This window comes from Dasypus novemcinctus, chromosome 3, assembly GCF_030445035.2.
Source record: "Dasypus novemcinctus isolate mDasNov1 chromosome 3, mDasNov1.1.hap2, whole genome shotgun sequence".
In the NCBI taxonomy this organism is placed as follows: Eukaryota; Metazoa; Chordata; class Mammalia; order Cingulata; family Dasypodidae; genus Dasypus; species Dasypus novemcinctus.
The window spans coordinates 12,675,364-12,685,738 of NC_080675.1; the positions used below are offsets into that span (position 1 = coordinate 12,675,364).

At 47.9% G+C, this 10,375-nt stretch overlaps 1 protein-coding gene across 2 annotated transcripts; it reads left to right on the forward strand.

The window, feature by feature from the left end:
- Positions 1–3,646: 3,646 nt before the first annotated feature.
- On the forward strand, positions 3,647–9,661 carry LOC101425400 (alpha-1-antiproteinase-like). 2 transcript variants are annotated; one of them, XM_071212706.1, is made up of 5 exons: positions 3,647–3,761; positions 4,104–4,747; positions 6,121–6,424; positions 7,628–7,775; positions 9,527–9,661. In XM_071212706.1, the coding sequence occupies exons 2-5, from the start codon at positions 4,108–4,110 to the stop codon at positions 9,575–9,577; spliced, it is 1,143 nt and encodes a 380-aa protein (XP_071068807.1). In that variant the 5' UTR covers positions 3,647–3,761; positions 4,104–4,107; the 3' UTR covers positions 9,578–9,661. The 2 variants fall into 2 exon arrangements, with proteins under 2 accessions (XP_071068807.1, XP_023445966.1); XM_023590198.2 differs by having other exon boundaries at positions 3,661–3,796.
- The last annotated feature ends 714 nt before the right edge of the window (positions 9,662–10,375 follow it).

Consider the following 10,375-nt stretch of genomic DNA (forward strand, 5'->3'; position numbering starts at 1 on the left):
GAGTATAGTTTGGGACGCTGGAGCCCTGGGGAGAAAGCCAAGCCATTTGCCTGATAGTTTATAGCTAAAGAGACCAGAGCCCTGAATAGCTGTGAAAGCCCAGAAAGAAACAAGCCCCAGGGAGAGAGATGAGCCTTATGTTAGCCTACAGCTGAGATCAGAAGAAGCTGCTGGGGCCAGAGAGCTTTAGGAGGAAAAGGAAGGCTGAACCCTTGCAGAGACTGGCAGTTATCTTGCTCCAACATGTAGCAGCAGACTTTGGTGAGGGAAGTAACTTACTCTTTATGGCCTTGTGACTGTAAGCTTCTACCCCAGATAAATACTCTTTATAAAAGCCAACAAATTTCTGGTATTTTGCATCAGCACCCCTTTGGCTGACTAAGGCAGAGGCCCTGGTCAAAAGCTATTGCAGCCAGGAAGCATTACTGGGCCTCTCGCCTAGTGGAGTCCTCCCCCTGAACTCTCGAAGAAATGTGCTTCTCCTAGAGAACTATCTGCTCCAGCCATATAAATGTGTATTCCCCCATTACGCCAGGCTTTTGGGTAAATGTCTACCTATCAGTATTGTTGAGACATATAAAAATCTCTGTTATACGGACAAATGTGGTTAAATTTTAACAACAATTTCATGTGATTCAATATGATAGATAAATGTTTAACTGTTCCCCTAGCCAGTATTATGTTCTCTAGAGTTTGCCCAAACTGGATATCTCATAACCTTCATATTAAGGACATGGTCAAGCACCTGGAATGATGCCAGCCTTCAAGGTCAGAAGGCCTAGTCTCAAGTCCAAGTTCTACCACTTAGCTCTGTGTGATATTAGATATCACCTTGCCTCTCTAGCCTCAAACTCTCATTGGAGATAATAAAACCTACCTTAGAATTGGTTTGAAATGCAAACGAGATGTTGAAAGCAGTTTTACAAAGATAGCAAAACAGGCTGCAAATGTAAAGAAAGAGGTTTCTCCCATCCATAGCACCTGATTTGAGCCAGGCACCCTGGAGATGCTTTCCAACCGTTGTTTGAATTAATCCCCATTGCTGCAGAGAGAGGCAGGAGTACATCAGCTCAGCTCCATTATGCCAAAGAGGAAACAGACATTCAGAGAGTCCTACTGACTTGTCCAAGGTTGTGTAGACAAATGGCTTAGCAGATACGGCACAGAACACCAGCCCAGATGTGAGGTGCCCCATGGTCAGGACCTTGGTAGTGACAATGGCACAGCAGCTGCCCTCTGCTGAGTGTTGCCAGGTCTCAGGCACAGATCTAGGGACCTGACCTATATGCCTCATTTGCTCCTTTCAAGACCTTTATGGGGAGGAGTCAAGCAGATTCTGGGGAGGCCATCGGTCTCCCACCCTGATGACCCCTCAGCCAGCCAGTTCTCTGGGTGAGCAAGTCAGAGAAAAAGCCTGGCCCCAAGTATTGTGCCACAAGGAGGGAAACTCCCTGTCTGAGCCCTGGATGTGCCCCAATTTAACTTCCTTGTTTTATAAGCAATTGAGCGTTCCTAACCCTTTGACGAGCCTAAAAGTAGAGGCAGAATGGGGCAGGTATGGCAGCCTGCCCAGCCCCAGCTGGACTTATCTGAGGATAAGTAGGATCTGCCGAGTAAGTCGTCCTCCCGACAACCCTCTGTGAACTGACACCAAGTGTAGGGGCTGGGAGGCACTGTGCCTGGTTCATGATCTTTACTCTATTGAGGGGGAAATTGATGCACAAAGCATTTACCTAAGCCAGGATGTGGATTCTGGCCACTGAGCTGTAGCTGTGCTCTCTACACAGTAAGCTGGGGATGGAATGAGGCCATAAGAGGAAGCCCTGGGCACGGCCTGTCCTTGGATGGTGCAGGTGCATGGGTGCTCTCAGGAGTAAGTTTCCTCTGTCTCCCACACTCTCCAGTAGAAGACTAAGCTCTGTGGCTACAGTTCTCAGGGCTGGGAGCTCTCTTCACCCATAGAGGGGAGGACCAAGTGAGTATCAGGACCACTTTTCACGGACAATTCTCTGTAAACATCCACCTGATCCAGAATCTGCACCCCATTGCCTAACTATCCTCCTGGAGGGAGAAAGTTTCCTTTAGTTTCTCCAAAGAAAACTCCTTGTCCAGAATTTCAGTGGCCTGGCCCTTCATCCTCTCCTTTATTTGCAATTTGGGCCCAGACCCTCCCTCCACAAGGGTCCCATTGTTCTTAGTCTTTAATTTAAACAACTCCTGTGAAAGTTGAATGTGGATTCATTAGCTCTTCCGTTAACCCTGGTGTAACCTCTCTTGTCTGGGTTGTGGCTCTGTCTTCCTCTATTGGTTCCTCACTGGCCCTGTGAGTTTGAGGCCCCATAGCACTGCTCGCATATGCCCCTATCGGCTGCCAAGTTCGGCAGCTAGACATTTCACCTAATTCTCCCAACAATCCCATTTTGTAGTTTAGGCAAAATGAGGCTCAGATGGAGGAAGGATAGAAGAAAATGGCAAACTCCAGACTAGAAGTCAGTTCTATCTGAAGCCCAAACAAAGTTTACTCAACACCACTGCCTCCTCACCCCAGCTCCCACGTACCCACTCTTCTAGGGAGACCCTCATCTGACCCTTGTCAGTGCTAAGCACATGTCCAGGACGATGTGGGTGCCTGAGCGGACAGGTGAGCTGATTGCAGGGACCTCTGCCCGAATGTGCACTTGGGGCCTCACTCATCTAGGGCCCCCTGATCTCAGGACAAGCTCTGTGGGCTGCAAATCCACATTGGTGTTTAGTGGTTTCCCCCCTGCTCCCAGGAGGTGTCCTGAACTCCAGGAGGTGCAAGGACCTTTGATCGCATGGTGACACAGGGAGTAGTTATGACCTCAGGGGACACATGGAAGCATTTTTATTGTATAACACAGGGCAGGGAGTTGCTAGTAATATCTAATAGATAAAGTTCAAAGACTGCTAAGCATCTTAAAATGCCCAGTCCAGTCACCCACAAGCGGGAAAATCAGGCCCCAAAAAGCCCACACTGAGGAACTCTGAGCTACACCGACCTGGCCCTTAGAAGGAGGCAAGAATACACATTCAGTGAGTTTCATTCTCCATTAGTCAGCCAGCTACACACGTGGACACCTGAGCTGCCGACTGAGCACAGGACTCAAAGCAGAGACCTGTCCAGGCCCAGCTCTGTAGGATGAGCTGTGTAGCCTAGGGCAAATTATCTAACTTCTCTGAGCCTCACTTTTCACATTCTGCACAAAGGGGAAAATAAGACATACCTGGAGATGAAAGGAAAGATCTGCAAGTGGCTCAAGAGTGGCAGCATGTCCTATTTGGCCTGCAAGCCAGTCCAGGAACATTATAGGACTCAGTGAAAGTCAAATTCAGACTCTAATTGTCCCAAAAGTAGAAGCATAGTGGTTCTAAGAAGGGGATAGGGCTAAAATCTGTGGAATGGGGAAGAGGCTGACAAGATTCCAGATGGCCTGGGTTGTGGTCAGGGCCCTGCACACACTAGTTAACTGTCTTGGGCCAGATCCATCCCCTCTGGGGAGCAGGTTCCCCATCCAAGAGGGCATTGGATGGAAGGCCTCCAAGGGTGCTCAGCTCAGTGCCATCCCTACCCGGATCTGGCCTGCCTCCAGCATATGTGGGACAGTCCCGAAGGCTTCCTGTGGCTTCCTCAACCCTCCTATTTAACGGAGGCTCTCCCCATACCTCATGGACATTGGAAGTTAGAAGTTGGAGAGTCAAGAAACAGATCCTGAACTCAGACTGCCTGGTTTCTGATGCAGGTCTGCTACTTTGCTTGCTCGGTAACCATGCACAGGTAACTTAACCACTCTAGAACATGGTTTCCTCATCTGAAAATTGGCAGTGCTAACCTTACTTACCCCACAGGATGCTTTGAATGTTTAAATGAGTCTATTCTTGTAAAGAGTATAGAACATGACTAGGCATATGTGAAGTACTATGTACCGTTCTGATATTTTTATTTTCCTTTCAGTGATGACATGTATCAAATTGCTTAACATGTCATGTCTACTAGACTATGGCTCTTGTCCCTGGTACCCTCAGGGGCCAAGGAGAGAATCATGTGGCTGACTTGGGCTTGCTGTCTACTCTGCCTTTTGCAGAACAATGCCATTCTCTATCTCTTGGGGCCTCCTCCTGCTGGCAGGCCTATGCTGCCTGGTTCCTGGCTCCCTGGCTGAAGGATCCCAGGGAAACACCACCCAGGAGACGGACATATCCAAGCATGATGACAACCAAACAGCCAGCCACAAGATTGGCCCAAACCTGGCTGAACTCACCTTCCGCTTGTACTGCAGAACAGCTCATGAGTCCAACACCACCAACACTTCCCATGTAAGCATTGCCAGCGTCTTGACCCTTGCTGCCCTGGGAACCAGGGGTGACACCAACACGCAGATCCTCGAGGGCCGGCAGTTTAAGCTCACACGGAGGTTGGTGGCTGACATCCACAAACGCTTCCAGCATCTGCTCCACACCTTCAATCAGTCAGGCAACCAGCTCCAGCTGACCATGGGCAATGGGCTGTTCCTCAACCAGAGTCTAAAGGGTGCGGATAAGATTTTGGAGGCTGTCAAGAAACTACCCAACTCAAAAGTCTTCTTCGTGAACTTCAGAGATACTGAAGAGACGAAGAAACAGATCAACACCTATGTGGAGAAGGCAACCCAAGGAAAAATTGCGGATTTGGTCAAACAGCTTGATGAAAACACAGCTTTGGTTCTGGTGAATTACATTTTGTGTAAAGGTAAGGTTACACAACCATCCTGAACTGGATCCCATGGAAATATCCAAAAATATTAGCAAACAGTTTTTAAACTTCTTGGCCATGCAGAGTGGGTTGTAGCCATGCATTTCAGGATGTTTTGATAAAATTTCCAAACACATCAAATAAAAATATTTCCTTATTCATATAAGTTTGGGGGATGCTGGGTTAAACAGTTGTTTCATATCTATCTTAGCAGGCCTTTTCAGTCTTTATGTCTTAATGCACATTGCAAATCCCTGCTGCAGGAGGGAAAGGGGAGAGCTTTTGAAATTTTAGGTCAGAGAAGAAGTATTAGCAGAGTATATGGGTGAAATCCTGTCTCAGGGCACATACTTGGGAGAATTAGGGCCAGTGGATGGAATTGCTGTGGAGAAAGAAAGACCTGGATTCAAGTCCCAGCTCTACCATGTATCTGTGGCAAGTTCTTTCTCTCTCCAAAGTCCTGGCTTCTGTCTGTAGTGTAGACATGAAATGCTCTTGCTGGTGGGATTCTGGAAAGGCTTAACAAGCTACAAAGATGGGAGCATGGGTGGCTAAGAAATGTCCAATCAGAGATATCTTGTGTCCTGTGATAGTCTAAATTCAGGGATGTGGGCCCCAGAAGACACTTGAAGACCCTTTTTAAATTCTACCATGGAAATCAGCTGGGAGAGGGGGAGGTGGTGTTGAAGGGCAGGGCAGTGTCCTTCCCACCAGGTCTCCCTTGCTCCCCAAGCAGAGATTTCAATGGAGAGTGCTGAGCTGTGTGAGTTGGAACAGGTCTCCTTACCTCTCTGGTCTTAGTCTCCCTCTCCTGTCCAGGGAGAGAGTTGGACTCAGTGGTCCCCAAAGCCACTCCCACTCCAACTTGCCCTGAGCATCCTGTCCTCCTGGCATGGCAGAGAAGAACTGCCCTGGTCTCTGAATTTCAGGGTGTGGTCTAGGTAAAGACTTTTGAGTAGGAAGAGATCATTTGCCTTGATGGAGGGGACAAGTTATTTCTAGGGAAATTTAGATCGTACTCAAAACTTTTCCCTTATTATGCCCCATGTCACCTCAGGTAAACATAATTTCCAAATAAGTACATTTTGTCTGCCCAGTAGTTCCAAGAAAAGCCACAGGCTCTGCCGCACCGGCTGAGTGCCTCTAAGCCTCTGTGCTTCTGAAATTCTGGAACCTCCTCTGGCTTCAGGAGAACCTCACAACATCCCTATTCAGTTGGCTACACAGATTTCAGTTTTCCCCATTTTACTGATGATGTAGCTGAAGTTCAGAGAGAAGTGACTTGTCAGAGGGAAACCAGGCTCTTATGCCATTACATTTATCTAACTGTCCTACCTCCACTGGCTGTTATCCACCCAACTTTTCTGCAGGAAAAGAGGAGAAGCCCTTTGAACCTGAGCACACCCAGGAAGGGGAATTCTCTATGGATGAAGAGACCACTGTAACTGCGTCCATCATGTTCCACCTGGGCATATCTGAACTGGACCAAAGTGATGAGCTCTCCACCTGGGAGCTGCTCATGGACTACGTGGGCAACGCCACCACCTTCTTCATCCCACCTGACCTGGGAAAGCTGCAGCACCTGGAGGCCACCCTCATCAAGGAGCACCTCTCCAAGATGCTAAAAAAGAGGCTCACGGAGGGACTATTGAACCCAGCGGCTGCACAGAGCAGGTTGGACCTCTGACCCACATTGGGAGTAGCCCTAGAAGTAGGGGAGGGTGGGCCCCACCCCCCTTGGAACACAGCTCCCTCAGGTATCCTTATTCCTCCACACACAGCAATGTGCTCCTTTCTGTCAGGCCTGGCTGGGGTTTGTGGAAGAGGCTATCACAAAGTGGGGGTGACAATGGTCTATCCTCTGCAATGTCCCTCTATTTTAGAACATTGACTCTTCTCGATATCCTGTACCCTGTTCAGGGGAGCAAACCAAAATAGTGCCATAGGAGAACCATGACGGATGGTGGCTTCCAGGAAATGGCTGCATTTGAACTTGGAGTTAAAGGATAAAATGTCAGAGTGTGGACAGGGGAAGAGCCTGCGTGGAGAAGGCCTCACAAAGCAATGACCCAGAAGTTGGAATTCTGGAATATTTGGAATGAGTTTAGGGAATGTTGCATGTTTATCTTTCTCTAGATCAGTTGGTTTTGGGGGGCCCCCAGATGTACAAAATCCTTGAGCACCTATCCCAAATAAGTCCCTATTTATATATTCATAAGTACAGCTGCACCTTGATTAACTATCTTATGATGTATACTATAAAACAAATACAAAATTAGAAAAAAATGCAAGGTTAAAATATGAAGTTAAAGTTTCATCCTTTTGGCTACCACAGCCGACTCTGGAGCTCTCTGCACCAGGGGTTGTGTGTCAGAGAACCAGGATGCATGGCATGTGGCCCACATCAGGGCACTCGAGCATCAGTCCCCTGGGTCATGTTGATCCTCCCTGGTGTGTGGTTTTCCCCATGGGAAAGTGGAACTAAGCCATCCAGCCTCTGCTGTCCCCATCTATCACTCCTTGGACCAATGTCAATCAGCAACTCTCCCCCCCACCCTCTAAACTTGTCCTGTGTTGGGCACTGAAGAGTGAGGCCCTCTTCTCTGGGCACACACTGATTTTGATTGGAAGACCTTCTCAGAGGTGAGTCTTTTGAGAAAGACTTGCCAGGACAAGAGGAGCCTTGAGAAGGGAGCCTATACTTTCTACAGGGTAGAAAAACTAGGGGGCCAAATCCCATCCAGGGTGGGCAGGAGGCCAGGGCATTATATGCAAAAGCAACCAGAAAAGCAAACACTTCTACAGAGTGGGTGATTAGAGGTGGGCATGGCCTTAGAAATGCTCTGAAGCACCATTGTTTTCTTTCCCTCATGGCAGGTCTGTCAATGCACATTTTCCCAAAACATCCCTTTCTGAAACCTTTGATCTGAAACATCTCCTGAAGAAACTGGGCATCTGCAAGGTCTTCAACAATGAGACTGACCTTTCAGGAATCAAGGAGGAGGTTCCCCTGAACCTGTCCAAGGTGAGATTGACACAGTGGGTTAGTTTGTCCCCCTCAGGTCAAAAAAATGAGGATCTTTAGAGTGAACTCGGGTCTGTGGGCCATAAATTTCATGAGGCTGCAAATCAGAAGCCTTTGAAAATGCCAAGTGAGCACCAATGCAGATCCATATCATATCCTCCTTAGGAATACAGCTGTGTTCATTGGGATTGGAATATGGTCAAAGGCCAGACAGGAGGTGCCCCTAAAATCTGTAGGGACTTCCGTGGCCTTTTGTGAGGTTAATCCCTGACCATCTCTCTCATGTTGATCAGCCCTTTCCTTTGCTGGGCCTTAGTTACCTATATTTACTTAGATAGGCTTAGATGTGTGAATTCAAAAATCTTCCAGCTCCAGCATCCAGTGACTTTTGGAGCTGTTAGGCAAACCACATAGACTGTGTTAACAAGTGATCCACATAAAATGCCATGTATTTGGGGAAATAACACTTCGCAGAAATTTCTGCAGTCCCTTTCAGTAAGGATTTACTGACAGTGCACTGTGTGCCTGCTTTGTATGAGGCTTGTGAAGGTTGCTATCAAAGATCTCGGTCCCACAGAGCTTGAAATTGAAATGGGGAGGAGGACAGTCATGTAAGGCTCCTAGAGGGCAGAGCCTCCACCTTCTGAGGTTGAGCTTTATCCCGGGGAGGCTGAGAGATGGCATAAGGGAGGGAGAAGAAAGTGTGAGCTGGGGCAGTAAGTGAAACACCTGGGGAATGTGGGCACCAGGCCTGGTGGGAACATGGAAGGGACAGAAGGACACAGAGAGGGGAGTGTTGACCTGGTGGAGGGAGGCTTGAGGGGGACGGAGAGGACCAGTCCTCTGGAAAGGGAAGAGGAGAGCAGAGGAGTCCAGGATGAGGTTGGCTAAGTGTGCTGGGGCCAGCTGATTAAGCCCTACTTTGCCAGTCTAACAATTGTAAATTTTGTCTTTCCTACACCTACACATACAATACACTCACTGACAAAACCCTTAAAAGTATAACATAAATGCTCACAATAAAGAACACACACACATGCACATGTACTGACACTTTCAAATGTACACAGATACACAGGCACACACAAACATATAAATGCACATGACCACAAACATTTCACACCACACCATCACACGCCCACACCCTCACTTTAACACGCACATTTATTGAGTGCCTGCTTGAGGGTCTTTCCATGACTTATCACAGTGGCTTGAATTGCTCTGATTTTCCCGTGAGGATATCTGGGCTATAGGAAGCAAAGTGATCTCCCTGACAGGCAGTCGGTGGGAAAGGTGGGATTGGCGTCTCGATCCTTGTGAGAGAAATTCAAATTCCTTCCACCACTTCATAATGACATTGGTGTAGATTTAGGAGTTTACTCTAAAAATTCTCATTCAAAGACACCTGCCTGAGTTTCTGTTTGTGTGTCACTCTTGTTATTTTTAAATCTTGGAGTTTTGTGAGACCCAGATCCTCCAGGGGCCCCATCGATGAACTGAATGCTCACCACCTCTCAACCCCTAAGGTAACATTCCCCATGCATGACCTGCTAACAGGGATAAGCTGGTGCAGATTCAGCCTCGCCGGTCTCAGAACCAGCCTCTGGACTTTCTCCCTGCAGGTCTTGCATGAGGCTCTGCTGAATACCAAATAAATTGTGACAGAAATGCTCATGCCTGCTCTGAAGGATTCATCCCCATCTTGCCCACCATATTTTCATAAAAACCTCTCTCCTTGTCATTATTTCTAGTTGAAACACCAAGACGGCCCTCTTCATGGGAAAGGTGGTGAATCCCAGTGAAATTAAGTGACTTCCCGGCTTCTGAACTCCCTTTCCAGGCCTGTCCTCCTTTCTCCATTAACAATAAAGAATGTGGAGATCTGACCCAAGCTTGAGTATGGATTTGCACATCTTCTTGCCCTGTTCCTTCTCGTGTCCTTTTACATCCTAAGATATGGGAAGTTTCAAGGTCAATATGTTCTTTCCTCTGGTCATTAATGTATATTTAATAACTGCTTATAGAGTACGAGACACTGAGCCAGAAAAAAGGGAATTCAAAAAAGTGTCGGCTAAATCCCACAGTTTATTTTCACATACCTCATCCTGCCTATTGGAGAGCTCCAGCTGTCCATGTCCTCAGTGACTTCCCTGCCCACACCACCCTACTGCCTGCTCTGTTGCGTGATAGTCCCACAAACTAGCCAGGGCCCACAGAACCAAACACAAGGCAGCCCCTCCTGTTGTTGCTCCCAGAGCTGTGAGCACACAAGTGGCATTGCGCTGCTGCAACTGTGGCTGCATTAGGGACAAGGCCATGGCCCCAGTCTCATCCACCTTGACACATGAGTTTTGCTTAGGCCCTGAGCGCATGAGCTCTTTTCTGCAAATGGCTGCTCAGAGGATTCCTGCAGCCATTTCTCCATGGGATGGGAGAGGGACACAAGCCTTCTGGACTTAAAATTCACATTTCTGACCAGGAACTCTCAAACTCAACTCCTTTAGTAGCAGATACCTAATACCAGGCAGAGAAGGTTCCCTGGACCCTGGTCTCTGTCATGACATCAAACTCACCCAGGGTCCCAGCACCCACTGTGATCA

Coding starts and splice junctions, on each gene's coding strand:
- LOC101425400 (XM_023590198.2), top strand. CDS start 3,756: ATGCAGGTCTGCTACTTTGCTTGCTCGGTAACCATGCACAG. Junction 6,425..7,627: donor CCAGCGGCTGCACAGAGCAG/GTTGGACCTCTG, acceptor CCCTCATGGCAG/GTCTGTCAATGCACATTTTC. Junction 7,776..9,526: donor TTCCCCTGAACCTGTCCAAG/GTGAGATTGACA, acceptor CATTATTTCTAG/TTGAAACACCAAGACGGCCC.